The sequence below is a fragment of the Phoca vitulina genome, unplaced genomic scaffold, assembly GCF_004348235.1.
Source record: "Phoca vitulina isolate PV1807 unplaced genomic scaffold, GSC_HSeal_1.0 scaffold16, whole genome shotgun sequence".
NCBI lineage: Eukaryota > Metazoa > Chordata > Mammalia > Carnivora > Phocidae > Phoca > Phoca vitulina.
This window is the reverse complement of record NW_022589719.1, coordinates 27,156,753-27,182,714: the sequence shown is the minus strand read 5'-3', so window position 1 is coordinate 27,182,714 and position 25,962 is coordinate 27,156,753. Positions and strand designations below refer to the sequence as shown.

The 25,962-nt window shown below is 45.8% G+C and overlaps 1 protein-coding gene and 7 non-coding genes across 8 annotated transcripts; 4 read left to right on the top strand and 4 right to left on the bottom strand.

Moving 5' to 3' along the window:
• Positions 1–286: 286 nt before the first annotated feature.
• TRNAF-GAA lies at positions 287–359 on the top strand. The gene has a single exon. It is a non-coding gene; the product is annotated as a tRNA-Phe (tRNA).
• Positions 360–3,795: 3,436 nt separating this feature from the next.
• Positions 3,796–3,868, top strand: TRNAK-UUU. Its single transcript has one exon. It is a non-coding gene; the product is annotated as a tRNA-Lys (tRNA).
• A 2,930-nt stretch (positions 3,869–6,798) lies between these two features.
• Positions 6,799–6,871, top strand: TRNAF-GAA. The gene has a single exon. It is a non-coding gene; the product is annotated as a tRNA-Phe (tRNA).
• A 1,003-nt stretch (positions 6,872–7,874) lies between these two features.
• TRNAK-UUU lies at positions 7,875–7,947 on the bottom strand. Its single transcript has one exon. It is a non-coding gene; the product is annotated as a tRNA-Lys (tRNA).
• A 1,575-nt stretch (positions 7,948–9,522) lies between these two features.
• TRNAL-UAA lies at positions 9,523–9,605 on the bottom strand. The gene has a single exon. It is a non-coding gene; the product is annotated as a tRNA-Leu (tRNA).
• A 362-nt stretch (positions 9,606–9,967) lies between these two features.
• On the bottom strand, positions 9,968–10,053 carry TRNAR-UCU. Its single transcript is given in 2 exon segments — positions 9,968–10,003; positions 10,017–10,053. It is a non-coding gene; the product is annotated as a tRNA-Arg (tRNA).
• Positions 10,054–10,335: 282 nt separating this feature from the next.
• TRNAV-UAC lies at positions 10,336–10,408 on the top strand. The gene has a single exon. It is a non-coding gene; the product is annotated as a tRNA-Val (tRNA).
• Positions 10,409–21,686: 11,278 nt separating this feature from the next.
• On the bottom strand, positions 21,687–22,622 carry LOC116638857 (olfactory receptor 4D9-like). The gene has a single exon (XM_032415004.1). The coding sequence runs from the start codon at positions 22,620–22,622 to the stop codon at positions 21,687–21,689; it is 936 nt and encodes a 311-aa protein (XP_032270895.1).
• Positions 22,623–25,962: the final 3,340 nt, after the last annotated feature.

Below are 25,962 nucleotides of genomic sequence, written 5' to 3'. Positions count from 1 at the left end.
GTAAGATTGCAAAGTCTTTTGACTTTGACATTTGAAGCCTTTTACAAATGGCCTTCCTGTTCAGTTCCATACATTTCCATACATTCCATACATACATTTCTTGAATCCAAACAACTGAGAAAAGTAAAATCATTTGTCATTTCTGGTTTATAAACAGGGGCTTGGCTTTATCGCCCCTGTAATATTTGCTAAATGCTTACCTCCAGCTGAACTCATCCTGACCTCATGTTACAACCAAACAAATACTATTTCATTACGGAAATACAGAAAGCGCTTTTTACAAGCTGCCGAAATAGCTCAGTTGGGAGAGCGTTAGACTGAAGATCTAAAGGTCCCTGGTTCGATCCCGGGTTTCGGCAGTGGTTTTAGATGTCGCCACCAGCGCTATCCCCTCTCGCTCGGGGGCACCAGGCTCCTCAGGACGGAATCCTTCTAGCTTGCCACCCTCCGGGGCGTTCTGACCCACACGTGCCCGGGGTGGCCGCGGAAGCACCGATCTCCTCTCTTTTACCTCTCCGGGAGGGAGAAAACTGAAAACAGAAAAAGGGATTTATGTCGTTGCTTTTAAACTGCTCAGTATAAAGGCAGATTCCCCTGACCTTGGGTCTGGCTGAGACCACGCTCTCCCTACGCACGGCGCGCCGCACTTGCTTCGGAATCACTCCAGCCCTCTCTCTTCTTTCCAGTTGCCCGCGACGTTCCAGGAGCTGGGACCTTTCTGCGCGGGTCGGAGGCACTAGCGCACCCGGGCTCCGCCGGGGATTTGGCGGCCACGCAGCCGCCACGTGCGGAGCGCAGGTCCCGGGCGCGCAGGGGCTCGGTGGGGATGGCGGACAGCCCCGGCCCCCCTCGGCCAGAGAATCCCTCTATTTCGGTTTGGTCCAGCTGGCTTAACAATAACAAGGACCTAGAACACCTTTTGGTGGTGGTGGTGATGGTGGTGGTGGTGGTGGTGGTGAGTATGGGAAAGCCCTTTCTGGTTCATGTCTACACCAGGGTTACCAAATCAAATACAGGACGCCCAATTAAATTTGAATTTCAAAGAAACAACGAATATTTTTTTTAGTATAAGTATGTCCCAAATATTGCGTGGACCATACAAAGTACACACTCGTTGTTTCTCAGAAATTTAAATTTAACTGAATTGGTATTTGCCAAATCGCAAACCACTATTGTATCATATATACCTACATAGGCTCTGAATTCAATGCACCCCCTGCCCCACCGGGCCCCAGCAAATATACTGAGAAACTACAGTCAGGACGATCCGGGTTTCAGAACAGACTGGTAGTTTCTTACTCTCAACATCTCGCCACGTACAAATGCGTTTGCGTCCATCACCACCGAAGCTGGCGGTGGCAGAGATCCCCAGGAAACACGCCTCAGGGAATCAGCCATCCTACCTGGCCCGGGCTTCCAGACCCTGGGCCTGGTCTGGGATGGGGGTGGGGGGAGGGAAACTTGGAGGCTCTGGGCTGGATCCTAACAGTAGTAGTAGTAGTAATAATAATAATAAGTATTGTTATTATATAATATATATTATGTTATATATAACATATAGTGAGTATTTATTATAATAGTAATAATGCGTATAATACTTATATATTACATATATATAATATGTATATATGTAATATATATTATGTAATATATATTATATATAATATAATAATATGTAATAATTCTTATATTTATCATTACTTGTTAAGATGATGAATAATAATACTTATACTTATTGATGATATTATACTTGTTAAGATGATGAATAATAATAATACTTATTATTAAACTTACTATTACTTATTAAGATGATGAGTCACTCTATCAAGGCAGCGCAATGGAACAACACACACTTAGCGATGCTTTCTTTTTGGCTGGACGCCAGGCTGGGACATGGGGAGAGAGAATGGAGATTCAGTCCTCACATTCTAAAAATCCTAGGTGTGGTGAAAGGCAAAATGGAGAAGTATTGCTTTGGGACCTATTTATTATATGTCCTCCCCTTTCTGTTCATCTGTGCCAATACACTAGCTGATGAGGGGCTTCGTCCCGCCGGATCTTTGGGTTCTTGGGTAGAAGGGTGCATTTTGATGAGGGACTCTTGAAATCTAATGATGGTCAAAAGGAAGGAAAACAAAATGATGTACTAATAAACTGAGCAGTTCAAAGTTTGCATGATGTATGTCAGCATGTGTGACAGGGAATTTTATAGGTCACCTTGGCTAGACTGTCGTGTGGTGGCCGGTTGTTTAGTCAAACACCAGTCTAGGTGCTGCTGTGAAGGTGTTCAGATGTGATGAACATGTAGATCAGTAGACTTTGAGTAAAGCAGATTATCCTCTGTAATGTGGCTGGGCCTCATCCAATCATCTGAGGGTTTAAGAGCAAAGACTGGGGTTTCCTGATGAAGAAGGAACTCTGTTCAAGATGGTAAATAGAGAACCTGCCTAGGTCTCCAGCTTGCTGCCTCGCTGAAGTTGGACTCAAGACCGCAACACCAACACTTACCTGAATTTCCAGTCTGTTGGCCTACCCAATAGACTTTAAACTTGCCAACCCCCACAATTGTGCACCAATTTCTTAAAATCTCTCTCTCAATGTTGGGACTTCCCAGTTTCCAGCCTGAAGAGAAAAGGGAGAATCCCCACAGGAAGTATTTGGGATCCAAGCAAGAAGTGCGAAGATAGGGTGTTTCTGCCTGAATCACCACCATTGTTGCCCACATGGCATACACCTACTCAGTTTTAATGTCTTTTTTCTCTGCCAGGTTCTATTCTGCCTGCCTTCTGGTTGTCCATCTGCGTTACCAAAGCACTCGTATTTTCCTCTATTAAAGCATTGATTAGGAGGTTCTCAAAGATTTACTGCCTGCATGCTTGCCTTCTGGACCTGTAGTAGATCCACAGTGCAGGGGAGGTGAAGAGGAGGTGAAGACCAGGGATGGTGCTGGTCACCAGGAGGTACCTCCCAGGGAGGATGGAGGTTAAACTGAGTTCTCAAAGGTGCTTGGACGGGCGAGGGGGAAGGAGTGAAAGGGAGGTGGTACGCCTGTTCGAGGGAACAGCATGTGTAAAGGCCCAGAGGACCGAAAGGCAGCAGGGGATCTGTAATATGCAAATAGTGGCGTGTGCCGCCTAGACTTGGAGAGAGGTGGGGAGAGGCTACTTCACCCGCCCAGGGCGGCGGGAGCGCGCGTGCGCTGAGGCCCGGCTAGTAGGGGCGGGACGGGGGGGCGGAGCGGTGAGCGGGGGGCGGGGGCGGGGGCGGGGGCGGGGGCGTGCTCTCCAGGCCCTGGCTCAGGTCTGAGGCGGCTGCCAGCGCTTCCGGCCGGAGCCCAAGTCGTCTCGTTTAGTTAATGCGCTTCGCCCTTCTTTTGAGGTGGACGCTTGAGATGGGGACCAGAACTGCGAAGTGGTGCTTCTCGGAAGAAGGGGGCACCTGGTACCTTTAACACTGAACTGTGATCTCCGACCCCGTGCTCTTTGCTTTTAGGGCGAAGATACGCGTGGGGGGTAGGGGGGACAATGAATAAATGGCTTCTCCGCCTGTCTCAGGCTTTTGCACAACTCGATTCATGTTTGCCAAGGAGTTTCTAAATAAAAAGGGGTGCGTTTTATTTAAGAAATCTGCATGTAGCTGTCAAAGAATGACCTGACACCTTCCCCGCGGGGCCGGTGGGTCGGATTGGGCTGAATCACACAGAGGAGTCTGGAAGTTCCTGCAGCGCGGCGCTGCTAGTGCAGAGCCCAAACAATAACAGGGCTTTCAGCCACCAGAGGGAGGAACTCGGCGTGAGCCCGGATAGCTCAGTCGGTAGAGCATCAGACTTTTAATCTGAGGGTCCAGGGTTCAAGTCCCTGTTCGGGCGGCACTCCCCCTTTTTCCTAATAATTTAAAAATAAGAACAAACTTTCGTAATCCGGGTTGCCTTCAAAGAAGGGAGTAAAATCCTGGAGCCTGTAGGCTACGAGTCCAGACCCTTCCCTGAAAAGCCGGGCCTGCAGCGCTGGCTTGACACCGCGAACCTTTGTGCAAAATCCCCTGGAAAACTTGCCGTGCACTGCTCCAGGGAATTAAATAGGCTGTTTTATTCTGCAACCACCCGCCACGCCCCCAACTACTGACTGCTGTATTTACAGGAAGAGGGAATAGATGCCTTCCAGGACGTCCCTGGGACTCCCCCGGGGAACCGCCCCCCATCGTTGTCCTGGGGCCCTCTTCGCCGACACTCTCTCTGGGGTTCTCTCCTGCTAGGTGCCTGTGAATATGGCATGGATCCTGCACCTACACGCCACCTTCCTATCCTTCTAGGGAATATTTATGCACTCTGAAAAGGGAGAGACAACCATCTAGAAACCCATGCACCATATAGAGCAGTCCCCTCTCTAAATGAAGTCTTCTCTGTACCCTGCCCCGCAAAGTGTGACCCTGAACACAGGGAGGTGTTGAGGTGGAGATGGCAGCTTCTGCTATGGGAGGAAGAGGGTGTGTATTGGAAAGACTTCAAGGGGCTGGAATGGGACAAGTCCTGGTGTTGGAAAAACAAAAAAAGTCAGCTGGCCCCGGCCTCAGACTAACAAGGGAAGGAGTTAGCTTCTGAAAGGTATTGAGGAAGTTGGGCTGTGGACACAAGAGAAGCTTAGGCATGGGTTCACTAAGACTAAAACTAATTTCCTTGGGAGGTAGAGGGAAGGTGCATCCTTGCTTCAATAAAGATTGAGCCTACCTTGCTTCTGCCAGGCAACAAAGAAGGGTCTATCTTGATCTCCTTAGCAGGATGGAGGTGTAGGTTGATTGAGTCAGCTGCCCTCTTCTCTGATGGATGGTGGTACCCAGGGAGTCCTGATTAGTGGGGCAGAGCCAGGCTGGAGGGAGCACTCAAGAGGGAGGCTGGGCCTTCACCCTCCACACTGGAGTGCCTTACCCAGAGCCTACACAGGCCTATACAGACCCACAATTACCTCCCAGTCTCCAAAGTGCAGCTTCCTCATCAGGAGAAAGAGAATCAGAGCAATAGCATCCAACTTATGAACTTGTAATTAAATGAGGTAACAAGGCATGCACAGTGCTTAGTAGAGTTTTGCCCCAAGGTAAACATTTAATACACTGTAGCTATTATCATTATTATTCAATATTCAATATTGTTATTATTTTCAATCTAGGGAGGAAACAAAAGATACCTATCGAAACAGGTAAGGAACCATTCCAAAGAAACATACTCCCAATATGCCCAAGATCATAATCCAATCCATATTCATGTGATTTGTGTTGGTTGATATGTGCTGAAGGGACAGCAATGGTCACTGATCCAAGTAAGAGCAGAGTGCACTGGTTGGGCCAGTCAGGCTTCTTTCTTGAGGAAAGTGAATCAAGGGGCTCAGATGGCATCTCAGGGAGAGAAACAAAGTGAGGAGCTATGGCAATTTTTCTTGTCTCTGAGGGAGTCCTTTGGAACGTGATCAAGTGCACTTTTGGCAACCTTGAAAAGTGAAGTGTCTTTGCTCCACTCATTTCCTGACTGAACAAGAACAGAGCGAGCTGGGACAAGGAGAGGATGGGGGTGGAGAGCACTGAGGTCTCCTAGTTCCTTCCTCCCTTCTCACCTCAAGGTCACTCCCTCTGTCTTTCACCAAAGGGGGAAAAGTGAGAAAAAAAACAAGCAAACCCTGGGATGCCTGGGTGGCTTGGTCGGTTAAGCGACTGCTTTCCACTTGGGTCATGGTCCCAGGGTCCTGGGATCAAGTCCCACATTGGGCTACCTGCTCAGCAGGGAGTCTGCTTCTCCCTCTGCCTGCTGCTCCCCCTGCTTGTGTGTGTGTATGCGCTCTCTCTCCGACAAATAAATAAAAATCTAAAAAAAACCCCCACAAAAACCCTATGTCTGTCTTGACTAAGACCTTTTGGGCTTTGGAGCCAGACAGCTCTTGTTCAGTTCTGTTCTGGATGATTTGAAGTGAATCAGTTATTTCATTTAGAAATTATCATATTATCAACCTCATGGCAGGGGTGAGGTGGATGGGGATTGAATGAGACCATGTAGGTCATGTGCTGGGCACACAGTAGGCACTTAATAAGTGGCCGTCTTTACTCTTATTAGGGAGGGCCCTGGGGAGAGGTAGAGAAAGCATTAGCGAGTAAGGAAAGGGTTAAGGTATAGGCAGGGAGAGGTAGGGGGCCCCTGACTAGGCTCTGAAACTATTGCTGGCAGGCCTAAGTGCAAAGCCAGAGTGAACAAGAGATAAGGGAATGGACCAGACCACCTGGCCCCGGATGTTAGGGAGTACTTTTCTTTGGCGGCTATAGTGTAGTCACAGAAAATGACCAAACCTCAAAGAATTAAGTCATTAAGGGGGTTATCAAGAGTCCTTTCTCAAACCAAGATAGCATAAGAATCTCAAGGCCACAAGCTTCCCAGTCAGTTCTCAGTAAAAGACCGCCACCAAAAGCCCTCAGTGGCAACGCATTCGGGACCCCCTCACTCGAGAGAGCTTTTCCTTTCCTTTCTGCTCTCACCTTCACTTAACAAACTTTCACTTCACTTCACCCTTTTGTGTCCCCGAGATTCATTCTTTGACTCTGCGAGACAAGAACCCTGTAACATTAGGATAAGAACGCTAACTTTTCCTCACATAACAGGAATTAGTTCTCATTCACTGCTCTCAAAACCTCAGAGCTATAAATAGCACAATTTAGAAGACGAAATTAGCAACTGAAAAGGCGAAGATAAGAGGTTTTTTGTTTTTTTTCGCTTTCTCTTTTAAAATTCCTCTTAACAGGGTCGCAGAGTCGTTCGTCTTCGCCGAAATAGCTCAGTTGGGAGAGCGTTAGACTGAAGATCTAAAGGTCCCTGGTTCGATCCCGGGTTTCGGCAGGGTTTTTGCTGACACAGCCCAGAACAGAACAAGGGTTCTGCTCACTTGAGTACTCTCTCCTGTGCCCCCGGGCGCGCCTGCACAGGGGCCCTGCGGCTCTCTTAGTGCGCGTGCCCACCCACCGCGCCTGCGCAGAGGCTTGGATGGATGGATGGATGGGTGGGTGTCTCTTAGCGCGTGTACCCTCTCCTGCGCGTGCGCAGCGGCAGTGCGGGTCTCTCAGCGCCTGTGCCCTCCTCCGCGCGTGCGCACCGGCCGTGCGGATCTGAGCGCGCGCCCCCGGGAGGCTAAGGTGCTTTCGTTCAGCACGTGGAGGGTAGTGCGGGGTTGGGCCTCGTCGCGAAGCCCCGAGGGGTAGAGAGCCCCTCACCCGGTCTAAAACCGCACACTAAGCTCCTTAGTGTTTGTTCCCAGTGCCGTCAGCTCGCAGGGCTGGCAAGTTTTTCTCGTGGGTGACAGACGTGCCGACAGCCTTAAGAACGTTTGTCTATACAGCCAGACCCGAAAGCCAGGGCCCCGTCGGCGGGTCAGAAATCTGGTGAAGGATGGTTCCCAGCCGCAGATGTGACTCATAAGCACGTGTCTCTGAAAGAGTCCTTGGAGCCCGTTTTCTCACCGCTCCTTTAATAAACGGGGCGTGAACGATTGCTTAGGGCCAAACGCTGCGCAGTTACCGCCGAGAGCATTACTGTCGGGACTGACGACGGGGGTGCGGTTTTCTTGGTTATGGGTCTACTGATGTTCCGGATATAAAAGTAAGTTTCAAGGAAAAAACATCCTAGGGCAAAGTAACATTCCAAGAGAAAGGTCTGAGCTTGGAAGACTCCTTATTAGGCACTTTGCGCATGCACAAAGTCCACTGTGGGTAGGGTCAGGCCTGGGTGGTAATCTGTCCCCACCCAGCGCGGAACCCAGTGTGCTTTGCCTAACCCCCAACCTGCTCATCATGAGTGGTGTGAACACAGTCTCAAATTTGTTTTTGGAGTTTTTTAAAATAACCTCCGCCCGAACAGGGACTTGAACCCTGGACCCTCAGATTAAAAGTCTGATGCTCTACCGACTGAGCTATTCGGGCTCACGAAAAAGTCCCTTTCCTTGTCCTATCCGCAGTGAAATAGGCCACGTGGCCACATTCTTTTCCTATTGAATTAACATCCTGAGTCCTTTTACTGATTGCCTGGGAGGTGAAACTGCAAAATCAAGATCCAGTGGGTGTTTGGCAGAATGGAATCCTTTTTCTCCCATCAGAGATAGACAATAAAGAAAATATCTGCCTGCCTCACCTGCCTCGCATCCAGGCAGCAACACCCCCCCCGCGCCACCCCCCCTCCCCGCAAGTGCTAGCATCCTAAAGGGAACATACCCAGAAGAATTCTCCAGAGTTAGGACCTCTGGTCGTGCTTCTGGGTGAGCAGCGGCAGTTTTAATTCCAATGCTGGTCTTTGAAGAGCCCCGGAGCGTCTTGTGGGTGGCAAATTATGAATAATTGATTAGGTTTCCAATAATCTATTCAACAGGCGTTCATCGAGGGCCTGCCGCTCTCCAGCCTTTAAGCAAACTTAGGCTGCAAAGACCCAGTCCTGGTCCTCAGTGCGGCGACAAGACACGCTACCAGAAGCACCCAATCAATCGCCTTGACGGTGGGAAACTGGCTTTTGCAGCGTTACCCCGCCGACACCAGAAGTAAGAGGCAGTAAAGTCTTCCAGGGGGGTGGTGAAGCCTGAACTGAGCTGTGAAGGGTGACGGGGCCCCTGTAGACTTGGAAAGAATTCTGCCTGCCATAGTGTACCTTCAACACCTGTATAATGGGTCTATCTTTCCTCCTAGAATGTTTCTGCTGTGAGGCAGACGGTCCCTGTATTGTCCCCAGTGCCTGGCCTGTGGCTGGCACAGATCAAGTTCTCAAAAACTGCTGTGGAGTGAATGAGGGCCATGGATCAGGGAAAGCTTTTAGGGAAGGTTCGGAGAGCAGAACTGGTTCTTGGGAGTTTTTGTTTGGTAGAGAGAGGAGGAGAACATTCATGTCAAGGTGAATGATTTCCACAGATGGAATAATTTTGCCCTGAAAAAGTTCTCTGCCACCCTATTGTGCCACCCCATTGTATTTGTTTTATAGTGCTTATTGCCATCGGAAATTCTGTTTATTTGCTTATTTATAAACCATCTCTTCCCATCACTCTGTGATGTAAGTGCTGCTGGACAGTAATCTTGTTGGTGAGGACCTTGTCTTTTTTGTTGTCCTTATTTTTGTTTACTTTTACTTAAAAAAAAAAAGTTTGCATTCCCATAACCCCAGCGTTTAGAACAGTATTTGGCACATAGCAGGATCTTAAGAAATAACTGTTGACTAATTTCAAATGTTGAAGGTTTTTACTGCACAATGTGTCTCCCCTCCCCCCGAAGATAGTATAGTTTTATACAGATCTTTTATTTCAGTTTTCCAAACCACCAATTATGAATTTGTTGCTATACGTTGTGTCAGGCGAAAATATTAACATTCAGATTAAGACATCATTGCCATGTAACCATCCATCATACTGTCTCAGCCTAGGATTGCAAAACACGCGGAGGGCCCTAACTGTTTATCATTTTTAAGCCCTCAGGAAATTCAGAGAGCATGACTGTTTTTTGGAAAAGCAGGGAAACCTTTACCAGAAGTGGGGTTCGAACCCACGAGGATATAAATCCATTGGATCTTAAGTCCAACGCCTTAACCACTCGGCCATTCTGGTACCCGTCGAACCGACGTTTACTTTTCGGTGACTTGACCAATACAGAGCCGCTATAGTTTCAAAACAAAAAAATTTTATCGCCAATGTCAAAGAACAATATCGGGGAGGAAAAAAAATCCCAGCAACATATCACATCATGCTATTTCTCCACCTCCACTCACCAGAGACTCTGGGGCCCCCTGAAAACGACTGGGAAGACTCAGGTGGCGGGACTCCTACCACCTTGGCACGAGAGGACCCAACAGAGAGCTGGAATGAATTTCTTCCCTTTCCATAGCAGGGCAGTGGGATGCGGAATTTTAAATGGGTTAAGGTGTTTTTGTTTTCCTTTCAGTGCTTTCTTTTCCTTACCAAAACAAAAGCGACTCTGGTGGGACTCGAACCCACAACCTTTGAATGCCTCCATCTGTCTAGAAGTCCAATGCGCTATCCATTGCGCCACAGAGCCAGGTACTTGCGCCCCCTCCGCGCCGCTTACATCAAGGCAGGCACGGCGCCTGTCCCCGGACACTGGCCCCGGGCCAACCCCGCCTTCCTTCTCGGAGGAGCGGTGGAGCCCGTGTGGCCAAGGAGAAGCGTGGGTGGGAGCTGCGCTGGCAAGTCTGAGATCCCTCTGAAAGTTTCTCCCCGTAAGCGATAGCCGGGCATCAACCCCCAGTCTCCGCCCACGTTGGAAAGAAAGAGGTCTTTGTGTGCAGTTCTTCCACCCTGGAGAGCTGCTGGAGCACGCGGTTCCATAGTGTAGCGGTTAGCACGTCTGCTTTACGCGCAGAAGGTCCTGGGTTCGAGCCCCAGTGGAACCACAAAGCCGTAATTATGCCTTTTAGGGATATTTTCAGGTTTCCCTTTGCCAGCCAGATCTTGAATTTTACTCGGGGAAGCGAGAGACGCTGCGGTTCCGCCCAGGGCTCGGAGCGGCGCCCGGCCGAGTCGGCTCCAGTCCCGTAGGCGCCCGCACAGATCCGCCGCCGAGGCTGCCCCCGTGTGGCGCCTCTGGGGAGGTGCAGGCGGTCAACCCCGCGCCCGTCACAGCGCGCCTCTGCGCCTGCGCCTTCCCGACCGTCCCGCAGTCCCCCTTGCGCCGGGGTCTGGGCTTTAAAATGCCCAGCCGCTCTGTAAAAATCAAAGTTGAGTGCAGTTCACGCTGGATACTTCACTCTTGCAATAGTGTATTACTGATTAAAATCTATGCTCTCCTTTTTAACTCGTGTCCAGCTTTCTCTTCGACACCTCCCATCTTTCAACTGCTAGAAGTTTCTTTTGTGACCCTTCAGGGATAGTCTTTGCATTCTCCAGTATAGATGTGCCTTTCCTTTTTTAGCCACTTAGGATTTTTGTACAAAAGATAGCATACCATAGGTACTGTTCCCCTCACCCCAACAATATTCTGGAAATCGTTCTATGTCATTCATAAGTCTGGTCATCCTTTCGATTCCCTTGTCTGGATGTATCACAATTGTTTAGTCTGTGCCATTTGATGAACAATTACATTGTATTCCGTCTTACAGACAATGCTGGTGGTGGATTTCCTTGTTCATTGGTTTTGGGGAGGATCAACATAAAGAATAATAATAGCAAAATCTTGACTAGGTATTTCCCATGTGGCTAGGCAGGAGTCTCAGTTGACTTAGGTAACACTCACGATTATTGTATTATTGTCTAACCCATTTAGGAGGCGTGGAAGAAGCATAGGGAGGGTAAGTGATCGCACAGGGTCACGCTGGTCAGGGACAGAATAGGGTATTCAACCTAGGCGGGCAGGGTATTGCCTTTTTGCCTTAGAAAAGGAATTGCTGGGCATATATATGCTATATTTCTATGAATGTTGCTACTTTCACCTCCAAAGAGCTTGGACAATATTATGCTCTCACCAACATGAGAATGCTTCCTTCACTTCAGTCTCTCTCAAAAAATATTAATAGGTTTTCTGGTTTCTTTGCCTTTTGAAAGGGGAAAATGTTTTAATTTATATGTGTTTTATCAAAGAAAGGTTGACTATTTTTTCATATGCTTAAAAAACATTCTCTTTCCTCCCTAGCATCCTTTTTCCTTCCCTCCCTTCCTTTCAGACTACTATCTGTTCAATCCTTTCGTCCAAATTTCTATTATGTTGGTAATGTTTTCTTATTGATTTTTAGGTGCTTTTTATAAATATAGATTTAGATATGTTTTGCAAATGTATTTCCCAGACTTACCGTTTGCCTCTTAATTTTACTTTTGATATTTTTTGCTATGCAGAAATTTAAAACTTTTAATGTAGTCAGATTCATTATCCTTTTGTTTATTTATTTTTGAGAGGGAGCTTTAAAATTTCTTTCCTAGAAAATGCTTCCCCATTCTGAGATTAAGTTCCAAAAATGATGCTATATTTTCTCCAGATTATTATTTACTTAAAATTTATTTGTTACATCTTTGGTCCTTTTGAAATCTCTATAACTGGGTGCTATGATCTGAATGTTTGTGAGCCCCCCAAAACACATACGTTGAAAGCGAATCCTCAGTGTGATGGTGTTGAGCGGGGGTTGGAAGGTAATGAGGATAAAACCCTCATCAGTGAGATTAGTGCCCCTTTAAGAGAAAGTTCCCTCATCCCCTCTGCCATGTAGGACAGCAAGAAGACAGTGATCTATGAACCAGGACGTGGTGTTTTCATCAGACCAAATCCGCTAGTGCCTTGACCTTGGACTTCCCAGCCTCCAAAACTGTGAGATAGATTTCTGCTGCTTATAAGCCACCCAGTCTGTGGTATTTTTGTTACATCAGCCTGAACGGACTAAGGCACTGGGTAAGCCATGAGATAGAACAATAGACCCCTGTAGAGGGATTTTATAAAGCACTCTGGAGGATTGGGATGTGTAAATCAGTCAACTTGGTAAAATCACATTTATTCCAAAAATTAAACTGGTCCTGCCAGTCACATGGTCTCTAGCTTCAAGTTCCTTAATATCCTTTCCTTAGAACTTTCTAGAAGCTCTGCTGATGTAGGCTTCCCCTCTGGTACTACTTTGGCTCATCAAACCACCTTCCTTCTGCTTTTCTGTGTCTCCTGGGCTGGGTTCATTCCCTTCTCACCAAGAGCATAGCTTTAGGTAGTGTGGCAGACTATAGAAGTTCAGCCTGTAGACTCCAGATCCAAATGGGTTCAATCCTGGTTCTGTCTCTCTTGGTTGTGTGACCATGGCACAGTACATAACCTGTCTGTGCTGTGTGACATTGGGTTAGTTGCTTAACTGTTCTGTGCCATGGTTTCCTCCATGGTAAAATGCGGATCAAGCTCAGCTTAAGATTCTGGAGAGGATTTAGTGAATTACTATATGTAAAGCATTTCAATGAAATGCACGTAGCAAACACTTAGCAAATGTCATCTATCATCGTGATTATTATTACGGATTTGGCAGATAAGTCTGGTAAGTTTAGGTAGAACAATATGGTTTTCTCATAGGGACATTTTTAGAAAATACTAAGTGCTAAGAACATCAGCTCTGCATTTACTGGCCTCTCTTCTAGGAAAGACATTAGGATTCGAAGCCAACAGCCAAGAATTCTTGAGATGTCTTTGGCGCACAAAGGTGGTTTTATTAAAGCACGGGGACAGGACCCGTGGGCAGGAAGAGCTGCACTGGGGTCGTGAGGAGTGGCACATTATATACTTTCAAATTGAGAGGGGGTTAGGGATAGTGTAAGCCTCCCAGGTATTTTGGAAACAAGGTTTCCAGGATCCTGAGGGGGGCTTGCTATTGTTAGGAAAGGTCATTTGTTACTGTTTAGTAAAAACGCAGTCATGAGACCCTTCAGCTGTATATTGGTGGGTCATATGCTTGGGGGATGATGCCAACATGTATCTGGGGTGGTGGGGGTAGAGATAAAGGAAGTTTCCAAAGAAAATTTTATACGTTAAAGTAGACTTACAGGGTACTGGGGGTTGGGCTAAGATTGCCTTTTGCCCTTAGCAAAGTATCCACATCGAGGCAGCTGAGTCCCTGGAGGAATGTCGTTGCCTGTTTCAAGGACCTGTCAGTGGGCTCTAGGGATTAAGGGAATATGGGACTTTTTCTTCTGCTTTTGTTTCTCACATTACAGCAGACAGCCTTCTCCCTCAGCCTCTTCACATTGTCTGTCCTCCATCTGCATCCTTGGGTCCAAGTTTCCCCTTTTCATGGGGGCACCGTTATATTGGATGTGGGCCCACCCTAATGGCTTCATGTTAATGTGATTATCTCTATCAAAACACTGTCTCCAAATAAAGTCGGGTTCTGAGGTCCTGGGGCTTAGGACTCCAGCAGATGAATTTGTGGGTGGGGGGACACCAGCCATGGCATAACTTGTCCAAAACAGAATATGCAATGTTGCCCAGAAGCATGATCTGTCCTGTATTTCCCTTCTTGGCGAGCCATCTACTATTCCCCACACCCCACCCCAGCCAGAGGCCCAGCATTTTCCCCATTTCCTCTTCCTTCTCCGTCCATCCAGTACCAGAGCTGGCAGACTCTTTTCTCCTCCGCCCCGCTGAGCTCAGGTCTCACTCATCTACTCCTTGGACTGCTGGGCGGCGACCCAGTCTCTAGGCCTGTGCTTCTCGAAGGGACCAGGGCAACTTCACTGAAATGCAAATGGCATATCCCCCTGCCCCTCTCCCCCACAAACCCTCTGGGACGTGGTCTCCCTCTCCAGCCTACCCCTCACCTCATTTCCTCCCTTCCCTGGTGCCCGGAGTGCCTTTCCTGGCGCTTCTCCCCACTCCTCACTATCATCTTTGAAGAGCAGCTACTCCCTGTCCTTGACAGTTTGGAGACACTTCTGTCTCCTTTCCTGACTTCAGCCTGGGCATCCGTGCAGTCGGAAGCCCCTTCCAGTCCCCATTCAGTTCTGGGCATTAAGGCCCATGAGGTCAGAGCATCTTGTTCATTCTTCTGTCTTCCCCTCCCCTCAGCCCCAGGTACTGTTAAAGGAAAAATTATTCTGACACTTAAAACAATAAGAAAGACTTTATTCAGGACCGTTGCCATAGGTGTCAAGACGGTTGCCACAGGGGACAGAGACTGGGCTCAACTCTGAATACAGTAAAGTCAGCAACGGGGCAGTGTTGGGGGATGGAAAATCACTAAGCGGAGACATCAAGGTAAGGGGGTCCTCAGTAAACCAACATCACAGGATTCTTGGTGAAGGTAGGCCAGGGTGATCCAATGTCAAAAGCAGGGAATGAGGAATTTGATGTGATACTGATCAAAGGTGATCAGTTGCCAAGAGTGGGGAGATTCTTGTTAAACTGACTCCGCAGTATTGTTGGGAACACTGGGTTGAAGACAGGATGGGGGCGAGGTCCAGGTGTAGAGAAGAGGAGAGGGCTCCCGGGAGCCTGGCTCAAAGTCTGGCCAAAAGAGAGTCTTTGCCGCCACCCCACCCAGGTCCCGTTCTGAAATAGGCACACGATTCATGCCCATTGATTTTAATGTATTTTTGAGTAAAGGGCCTTTAGAATAGTGATGTTTTGAAATTTTGCTCTTCTTGTGAGTTAAATTTAATTCAGTTTCTTTTGTAACTTTTCCATCAAAGAGGAAACTCAGCTTTTTTGGAGTTTGTCTTTCAAGGTTTTCAAACAGAGTACCCACTTTGTAGAGGAATGTCTTGTCAGAAATCACTGTATTTCAAGCTTCAAAAAGACAGGGTTTAATCATAGGCCTGAAACTATCAGGTATTTTTTTCTAGAAGATATAGGAGAAAACCTTTGTGACTACTGTTTAGGCAAAAAGTTTCTTAAATAGGACTCAAAAAGTGTCTGTAAAATAAACAATAAATTTAACTTCATCAAAATGTAAAACAAAAACAAAAACACCTTCTACTTCTCTAAAAATACTCTTAAAGGAAAAGACATGTTATAGATTGGGAGAAAAATGTTTGCCAAAGGCTTATCTGATGAGTCTTGTATTCGGAATTTATTAAAAAGACCTCTTATGACGCAGTAATAAGAAAACAAACAACCTAATACAAAAATGGTCACAGATCTGAGCGGACATTTCACCAAAGATGACATACAAATGGCAGGCACGTGCATAAAAAGATGCTCAACATTATTAGTCATTCGGAAAATGCACAGTAAAATTACACTACACACTTGTTAGAATACATAAAACACAAAAACTTAATGCTAACAATACCAAGTGCTGACAAGGATGAGGAGTAACTAGAATTTCCGAATGTTGCTGGTGGGAACGCAAATGGTATCGCCACTTAGGAAAAGAATTTAGAAATTTCTGTAAAAGTAAACACACTTATTTTGCCAGCAGTTCTACTTCTAGGTATTTATCCAAGAGATACAAAGGCATACATTTACACAAAGATCTATGTGTAAATGTTTATAGCAACTTTAGTCATAATCTCCAAAAACTGGAACCAAACGAGATGTCCTTGACTGGTGAACAGGTAAGCAGATGGTGGTTCAGCCATGCCCTGGAAAACCATCAGCAAGAGAAAGGAATGAGCTTCTGATGCACACAGGAACATGGATCAGTTTCAAAAGTGTTCTGTTGAGTGAGAGAAGCCATATAGAAAAGACTACATGATATAGGATTGCATGTTTATGACTTTCTGGAAAAGGGAAAACTACAGGCACAGAAGACAGACCAGAGATAGCATTCTGGAAGCCTGTGCAGGACTTGACGTGACGCCCCAAGATTTCACATAGCTGAGGACGTTTTGCCTGTGGAGGAAGAGGGCAGTGTGGGTGCTAAGTGGCACGATGGAGCTTCCTGAGGTGATGGAAACACTCAATATCTGGATTATAATGGCGGTTACATGACTTTATATCTTAGTCAAATCTCATAGAACTATACACCTTAAAATGGCGAATATCACTGTATATAAATTATACTTCAGTGAACAAAAAGGGTCGGGTTTATAGCACAGTGCAGGCTCTCAATAATGAAAACAGAATCAACAAACACACAAAAAAGTACTTGTTGGAGGAATGATGGAATGAAGTGGAAACTGGATTTCAGATTGAGATCGATGACAGTTTTTTAAAAAATTTTGTTTATTTATTTGAGACAGAGAGAGAGCACAGGGGAGGGGCACAGGGAGAGGGAGAAGCAGACTCGCCACTGAGCAGGGAGCCCCACATGGGGATCGATCCCAGGACCCTGGGATCATGACCTGAGCCGAAGGCAGATGCTTAACCAACTGAGCCACCCAGGAGCTCCAAGACTGATAACAATTGTATGATCGATATGAATTAATAACTTTGTGGATAATTTTTGTGATCTTTTTCCATTTCTTGGGGCATAGTTGGAAAATAGAAACTGGGTGACAAAAGAAGGCTAAATCACAGGTGTACCAAACCTCCAGATACAGAAGAGGTCTCTAGGCAACTGTGTTTAAAGCACAGAAGAAACAATTTTGGCGGGGGTAATTTTTAAGAAGAAAAAATAACTTTGTGGGGGATAAGGAGAAGGAATATGGGTTCAAGGCATCAGAAGCTCTGCATCATTTTTCAGACTACCCATGGGAAACGAGAGGTGAGACAGACTAATTAAGTCAGAATTGTACAGCAACTTAGTGGCTGCCCAGTGTAACTTGAGCCCTAACAAGTCCCCCCTCATCCTGAGAGTCAGGGGTGAGTAGGGTGGCGCAGGCAGGGTAGAAAGTATAGAAAAAATCAGACACAAAGAAAAGATGGCGGGGAGCGAAGGGCGAGAGAAACAGTGGGAGCCTAGAGAGAAGGAAAAGAAGATGGAGAAGGAGGAGGAAGTCAGGAGGAGGAGGAGAAAGAAGAGAAAAAGGAGAAGAAAAGAGATGTCACCATCAAGGAGGTGTCCAGTGTCCTTCGTAGTTACTTCCGGTGTCACTCATCAGTACCGCTTTTTAACCAACTTGCCTCTGAGCTTTCCGTCTTCAGGGCTGACCTCTCCTTGATAAGTTGTATATTAAATAGAATGTAAACAATAACGGCTTTAAAATGGTTTGGTGCCAATTTTCATTTCTTTAGCCAAGGTGTGTGTTGCTTTTGACTTCAGTTCTTTCTCAAAGGCACATGGTTTTACAAAGTGATTTTTCAGTGCCACGCGGTTGTTCAACACACAGGGCTGAGGAGGATGTGAAGGCCTTCGGTCCTTTGGGAGCCCCACCATCCCCAATTTTCTGGACTTTCAGCCTGCTGGAATCTCCTGGTTTATTCAGACAGGCCCACGGACCCTCAGATTCAGAACATGGCTCCTTGTAGTGTGGCTGCGTCCTGTCCCTGAGTGCTGACCTTGGGCCGAGGTAGTAAAGGGACCAGAGCAGGGTCTGAGGGTTTGGTAATCAGAACTGGTGGTGGCTTGGAGGCTTCACGAAGTCCAGCCAGAGAATATGTCCCTGCCCAGTGCTTTCCAAGCTCTTTTCACTGAAGCTCCTGCTAATATCTATGTTTTATTTCCATCAAGACCACTATATTCAAGTACGTATCCAAAATAAAGGTTTGAAGAAACAGTGCTTTTTTATTATTTGAAGAATTCTGTGCTTTTTTTATTCTCCCCAAGACTATTCAATTTCATTAGCAACAACAACAAAAAATGCGTGTGCAGACCTACTGATGACAGCACACCCCTTAGAGTTTCTGCAGTGTGAAAAACACTGACCTGGAGCAGGGCGCCCAAAGGGTGGTGGGACACAGGCCGCTCACACCAGGACCACCCGGAGGTGGGTGTGGGCTCCTGGTATCTATGACAACTCTTGAATCTCCTGGAGATGGTGCCTGGGACTTTGCATTTTAACTACATGGCTAGGTGATTCTATGCCCACTGAGGTTTGGGAACCACTGGCCCGGGAGCACATAGGCTGCTCCTAGCAGAGGTTTCCAACTGATCTGTGGAGCCCTGAGGACTAGAGTGGATGCATCTGTGGGAGACATCTACAGACTGCTCCTCTTGATCTGTGTAAGAATTCATGAGCAAAGTCGTTTCTGCTTCTCAAAGAAAGATCTGAAATTTGGGGGAAAGAAAATGCATGTGATAAGGGTTTTGAGGCTTCGTCTCCGGAAATAAAAATCTCAGTTAAGTTCTGTCTGCCAAAGGGAGAATCATGGAAAGGGAATGGCTCCCTTTAGTGGTAAGGAAACATTACAGAACATTTTGCTTCGTAGACACTGGTCCTAATTCAAGAGGAGCCTCTTTAGAAATACAGCTTCCCAATGTGGGAGATATTGAACAGTTTAGCAAAAACTTAAGTATCTTGTATTAGAATCCATATGTTGAAAGATTGTTGTCAAACAAGACATGCTTATTACCTTGAAGGAGAAGAAACATATTTTTTTGGAAATGGATTTTAATGTATACCACTTGTCTCTAAAGTACCATAGTCTTTTTTAAAAAAGATTTTATTTATTTATTTAGAGAGAGCGAGCGAGCTGGGGGAGGGGCAGGTGGAGAGAGAGAATCTCAAGCAGACTCCATGCTCAGTGTGGAGCCGGACGTGGGGCTTGATCTCAGGATCCTGAGATCATGACCTGAGCTGAAATCAACAGTTGGACACTTAACCAACTGAGCCACCCAGGTGCCCCTGATGTATCATAGTCTTAGGGTGCCTGGCTGGCTCAATGGAAGAGTATGCAACTCTTGATCTCCGGGTTGTGAGTGCGAGTCCCAGGTTGGGTGTAGAGATTATTTAAATAAATAAATAAATCTTAAAGAAAAAAATAAAGTACCATAGCCTTTTGGAACACTGTAATTAATTGTCTCTTACAAGTGTGTGTGTGTGTGTGTGTGTGTGTGTGTGTTTTAAAATGAACTACATGTTATATATTTTTTCCTTGTACTAAGCGGTCTATATGTAGGCACACATATGTGTATATAAGGACACACATACACACATAAACATTTTTTTGTCTTGTGAATCCTCAATTCATTATTTGCCTCTAGAAAGTAAGGACTAAATGCTAAAAAAATGTATAAGGAAGGGAAGTTTAATTTTTAAGAAAAGCATGACTCTTTTGTAATAAAAAATGATTTGTAAGTGGGGTGGGAGGGTGAGCAAAATAGGTGAAGGGGATTAAGAGTTACAAACTTCCAGTTATAGAATGAATAAGTCACTGAGATGAAAAGTACAGTGTAGGGAGTACAGTCAATAATGTTGTAATAACTTCACATGGTGACAGGTGGTGAGTACACCTATTGGGGTGAGCATTGTTTAATGTACAGAATTGTGGAATCACTATGCGGTGCACCTGAAACTAATATAACATTGTATATCAAACATACTTAAATAATACAAATTTTAAAAAATGATTTACAAGGAAGAAAATATCTATTACTGTTGACAAAAGAGCATACTGGTTAGGGCAGAATGTGAGTCTGTATTCTGGTTGAAAGAGAATTTTGAATTGTTCTTGCTGTTTTTGATACCTGAGTAATTAGATATAAAAGTCGAGGCTGAAGTCAAAAGTGAGGTGAATGATTTTAATTCTAGGCAGGAAGTCATAACCACCCCAAAGAAGCAAATGCAGATTTTCAAAAGATCTTCAAACTTTAGTAAAGCACCCACGAGTCCAGGATCTGGCATAAGCAAATGTGAATTTTGTTAATAATGTCTGCCTTGCTTTGCCATACTGATATGTTCCATCCTTCCATACCTGGGTCTCTCGGGCTACCTTTGACAGCTTGGGCTTGGACTCATCCCTCACATCCACCCACCGCAGCTTTTCTGTTCTACGTCTCCTCTACTCTAGGAGGACACTTGGTGCCTTTGACTAATCCAATAAACCATCTGAAATTAATCCCCAGAGAGGTACCACTGAGAATAGACTCAGAGATGTCCCCTCTCCACCATCAGCACCAGCAGATTGTTATGGCCATCCAGAGATGTATCTAACTTCCGAAGTGGTGGCATTTATCTAACTTGTCCCTTCTGAACCGTGTCTAACTAATGAAATATTCCAAGAGTCGGGATTTGGGGCCAGCACCAGGGAAGGAACACTAGGCAGTGATAGAGATGTTTGGGATTGGCTATATTTTGGAGCAGGTTTCCCTTGCTTGTGTTTTTCTCAGAATCAGGCTATGTACATGGCTCTTTACTTCCCTTACTTCACATATCCATCAGAGATTGCATGGGAAATAAGACTGGGATCAAAATGTAATCCAAATTTTAGTTGACTACCAATTTCATCTATTTTCTTGACAAAAAAATAGGCTGCCAGGAGACCAACTCAAATATGATATTGTTTTCTATTCTCTTAAAGAGGAGGCCTAGATAATGAAAAGTCATTGATTCTTCAGCCTTTGCTTCTTGTGGATTCGAGTCAGGCACATTCTAGCAATGCACACAGGACAAGATTCCTTTCTCTGGAGGGCTGCCTGGGAATGAATGGCTGGAAAATGATGTTGAAATTCTCAGAGGGGACTGAAACCTAAGGTATCTGCTCCTTCGTCAGATGAAGACATGCAAGCACCTTTCATAATACTACAATAGAGGAGAAATTTTTATGGATGAGCTTGTCTCAGACCCTAGGAAACCCAGTATGAGGCAGCAGGAGTAGTAAAACATGCACTTAGCTGAGGCTCAGATATCTCAGATCTATCCTTGCCTCTGCCATTCATTAGTTAAGGAAACTTTGATAAAGCATGAAACTTACCTGTTTCTGCAAGGGAAACCCAGAAGCTTCCATAGAAAGATGCAGCCCAGATCCTCCAAGGTTGGAAATGGAAACTGATTTCCACAAAGGGAGGGGTGGCTGGACTTTCCAGCTTGACTCCTGGTCCCTGGACATCATTTTACTAATTACTGGTTGGGCAACAACAGCCACAGCTCAAGACCTGAGAGGAAACTTTCTCTCAGACCTTATTTCCTCACCTGTGAAGCTCACCTGAGGTGTTTGGGCAACGTAATCTTTAGAGTCTCATTAAGAGCTGACAATTTATGAGACTCTGCGTTGTCAACAATCTCACCAAGAGAAGACCTTTCAGAGAAGATCATTTGAGGTCACCCTTATTAGAGGACGCTGTTGAGGGACAAAGGGAGAACTTTGGTCTCAAGATGGCCTATTGATTGGGGTCTTCTACTGTGTTGTGAGAAAATACTTTTCAGTTCTGACTTTCAATCTGGATTTCATAGCATCTATTCTTTTTCGGAAGGTCCAAGTCTTCTCCTCAGTCTCTTCATGGATGACTTCATCTCCTGGTTCCTCAGGGTGTAGATCATGGGGTTCAGGACAGGGATGATGACCGTGAAGGTGATGGAGACAACTCTGTCCATGGGGAGGGCAGTGAAGGGCCGGGCGTAGACATAGATGCAGGGCACAAAGTGCAGGGTCACCACAGTGATGTGTGAGGTGCAGGTGGAGATGGCTTTCCTCCTGCCCTCTCCAGCATGAGACCTCAGCATCATCAAGATGACTGTGTAGGACACAAGGAGGAAGACAAACCATAGTGTAGAGATTAAACCATTGTTGGAAATCATTAAGATCTCAAGAGCAAATGTGTTGGTGCAGGCGAGTTTGAGGACCTGGGGGACATCGCAGTAGAAGCCATCAACAACATTGGGCCCACAGAAGGGGAGAGGCAGCAACAGGGAAATCTGCACGATGGAGTGGACGAAGCCCCCCACCCAGGAGGCCACGATGAGGGCAGTGCATCGCCCCCTACTCATGATGGTCACATAGTGCAGGGGCTTGGAGATGGCCATGTAGCGATCAAAGGCCATGACAGAGAGAGAAAAAATGTCTGCCCCACCGAGAAGGTGGAAGAAGAACATCTGAGTGATGCAACCGTTGAAGGAGATGGTCTTTGTCCTTGACAGAAGGTCCACGAGGACCTTGGGAGCAGTGATGGAGGAGAAGCAGATGTCCAAGACTGAGAGATTGCGGAGCAGGAAGTACATGGGGGTGTGAAGGCGGGACTCACAGGTCACAGTGACCATGATGAGGAGGTTTCCCATCACAGTTGATGTGTACACCAAAAATAACAGAGGAAATAAGACCAAGCTCAGCTCTCGGGACTGGGTCAGTCCTTGAAAAATAAAATCTTTCACTCTGGTGTAATTTCCCTCCTCCATTGTATCATGTTTTTTCTTCTTCAACTACCTGGGGAGAAAATAGGAAAGAGAAGGTATTCATTAAAAACAAAAGGAATGTAAGTTATAGGACTGGAATGCCTCGGGGGTTATTTTTACATTTTCCTTTTGGGCAGGGATGCCTACAATTTGGTAAGTTATCCCCAGTAGATGGAGTTTTTTTGAGTTCTTTCAGAGCAAACCAAAGAGTGGGTTTCCAATGGAGGTAATTAATCGAAGCACCAAAATCAGCATGCTATTAAGTTCTTATTAAAATTTTTTACAGTTGCATAATTTTACATATTCTACATCCGTCTTGAAAAGCCACTAGGTGGTCTGAGAAGTGAGGAGAATAGTTTTGTTTTGCAATGAATACTCCTGTGTCTAATTGTTAGGAAGTGGGAAACACACAGGGGAGAAGTATAAAACACAGTCTCATGGAAGCTTAGAGAGTCTTCTCTCATCACCTTCCACAGTAGACAATCTGTTTGGCGCAGTCTGTGCAAAATTTCATGGTACTTATGATCAGCACTGAGTTAAGGCAAGAAAAACAGTTTCCAGTTTGCTTTCCCCCTAGGACAAACAGGTTTGCCGCAGCTAACACAATTTGAGCACATGCTGCTTTTGTTTTCAGTTTTTCTTCCCTTTGGTGTCTTGTTCTCTTTTGTCCCTGGGACTTGGCAAGTCATAGCTACAGTCCCTGCTCCACATAATGTTCTTGGCAAAGACTTTATCGCCCGGCCACCAGACAAACGGCTTTTTCTTGGGCTCCCTCCCTCCTCATCACCTACATTTGGATGGCACTTCCTCTCACCTCACTGTTGATAAAAGCTTCAGTTTTGTGCAAAAAACACAGATTTTAGAACCAGTAGACCTGAATTTGAATACAGATTCTCTATTGAGTAGGTGGCTCAGTGCGTAGGTGACTCTGAGCTTCCGTTTATCATCAGTAAAAGTGGGTATAATCACGTTTGTGTCATAGGGTTGTGAAGTTTGAATGGATTTGTTTCATTCTTTAACCTGAGTTCCCACAGACACAGGTCCCCTCATATAGCAGCTGCTGACATTTTGCAGGGCCAGTCTTCTCTACAACAGTATTTGGGAGATGTTGTTACACTTTTCCTATAAAAGATAGTTTTTTGAAATAAATGCAATGATGATCAAATGTAGCATTTAAAAAGCAGATATGTTCCATACAATGGAATATTATTCAGTTATAAAAAGAAATGAGCTGGGCGCCTGGGTGGCTCAGTTGGTTAAGCGACTGCCTTCGGCTCAGGTCATGATCCTGGAGTCCCGGGATCGAGTCCCACATCGGGCTCCCTGCTCGGCAGGGAGTCTGCTTCTCCCTCTGACCCTCCTCCTCTCATGCTCTCTGTCTCTCATTCTCTCTCTCGCAAATAAATAAAATCTTAAAAAAAAAAAAAAAAAAAAAATGAGCTATCAAGGCCATGGGAACAAAGAGGAGCCTTAAATGCATATTGCTAAGTGAAAGAAGGTCATCTGAAAAGGTACACGCAGTATGACTCCAACTATATGACATTCTGGAAAAGGCAAACTGTAGTGGAAAGATTAGTGGTTGCCAAAGGCTGGGGTGTGCAGGTGGGGAGGGATGAGTAGGTGAAGCAGAGGGGATATTTAGGGATTTTTATTTTTAATCAGGGATACATGGCATTATGCATTTGTCAAATCCACAAGAATGAACCCTAATGTAAACGAAGGACTTTCTAAATAAATGTATCCATATAGGTTCCTCCATTGTTAATGAATGTAGCACACATTAAGGCAAGATGTTAATAATGGGGAACTGATGGGGACAGGGAATGTGTGGAGCTCTCTGGATTTCCTGTGTAATTTTTCTGTAAGCCTAAACTGCTCTAAGAACTAAAATCTATTAATTTTTTAAAAAGCAGGTATACCAAAGGATAAAACAATTTAGAACATTTACATTTTGTAAGAAACACGTTTTTAAAAAAATTTTATTACCAAGCTTCATTTTCTATAAATCCTAATTCAATGCTTTCTGCCTGCTTTCCAGCCTGTTGTAAAGAGAACATTTACAATAAGTACTGCTTTCGGTGGTGACCATCATCTGCCTTTTGCGGTTTGGTCAACTGCTTACAATAAAATCGCCCTTTGCAGCTCTCTCTCTCTCTCTCTTTTTAATTTAATTTAATTATGTTATGTTAGTCACCATGCAATACATCATTAGTTTTTGATGTAGTGATCCACGATTCATTGTTTTTGTATAACACCCAGTGCTCCATGCAGCTCTCTCTCTCTCTTTTTTTTAAAAGATTTTATTTATTTATTTGACAGAGAGAGACACAGCGAGAGAGGGAACACAAGCAGTGGGAGTGAGAGAGGGAGAAGCAGGCTTCCTGCGGAGCATGGAGCCCGATGTAGGGCTCGATCCCAGGACCCTGGGATCATGACCTGAGCCAAAGGCAGGCGCTTAACAACTGAGCCACCCAGGTGCCCTGCAGATCTCTCTTTAAAAAAAAAAAAAAAATCAGCTTTGTTAAGGAGTAACTTGCATATAATAAACTGCACATATTTAAGGGGCACAGTTTGGTGCCTTTTGACAAATACATACACCTGTGAAGCCATCCCTACAATTAGGATGAGGAACATCTCCATCCATACCCAAAAGTCTCTGTGCTCTGGAGAACTGTGGAATACTTGGCACATAATGACTCTGCCCAAACCTCTGACCGAGACAGGATCCAAGTTTATCAGGGCCTTGGGCAGCAGAGGGCTGCATCCTTAGGATGACCCCAGCCTCCCATCAAAACACCGGCCTGAGAAAGCAGAGTTGCCAAGAGCATTTACTGCCTGTTCCAGCTGACATGGGACATAGGCCCCTGACCTCCCTTTCTCAGAGCATTTACTAAAAAGGGCTTGCAATCGTGAATGTAGATTTCTTGCAACGCAGTTTTTCTCAAGGACCCGAGAACTGCGCCTTTGAACGTGATCATCAGGAAGGACTGGCCTCTCTCTCCCTGTCTCTGCGCAAGGTCAGAATCCTGACTTCTGTAACTGTGGGCTAGCAGATGGAGCAGGACTAGTCTCAGGGACACTGGCCGGGCCCTTGCCATCTTTCCCTTCTCGGAGGCTCTCCTCTCGCTCATTCCCCCTCCAGAACGCCTGCCCAGTCACCGCTGTGCAAATGAAGATGAAACTCACTACCCCCCCCCCCCCCCCCCCACTTACTGAATGCAGTCCTTGTCACCACTTCTCCTTCCCTCCGTATTCCGTCCACACTGAAGCCAGCCGGGTCCTGCCGTGCAGTATGGGGTTCTCTGCTCTCACTCTACTCTCTCTCTCATTTTCTCATCAGAAC

Excerpts from the sequence above, each read along its gene's own strand:
- LOC116638857 (XM_032415004.1), bottom strand. The coding sequence starts at position 22,622 with ATGGAGGAGGGAAATTACACCAGAGTGAAAGATTTTATTTTTCAAGGA.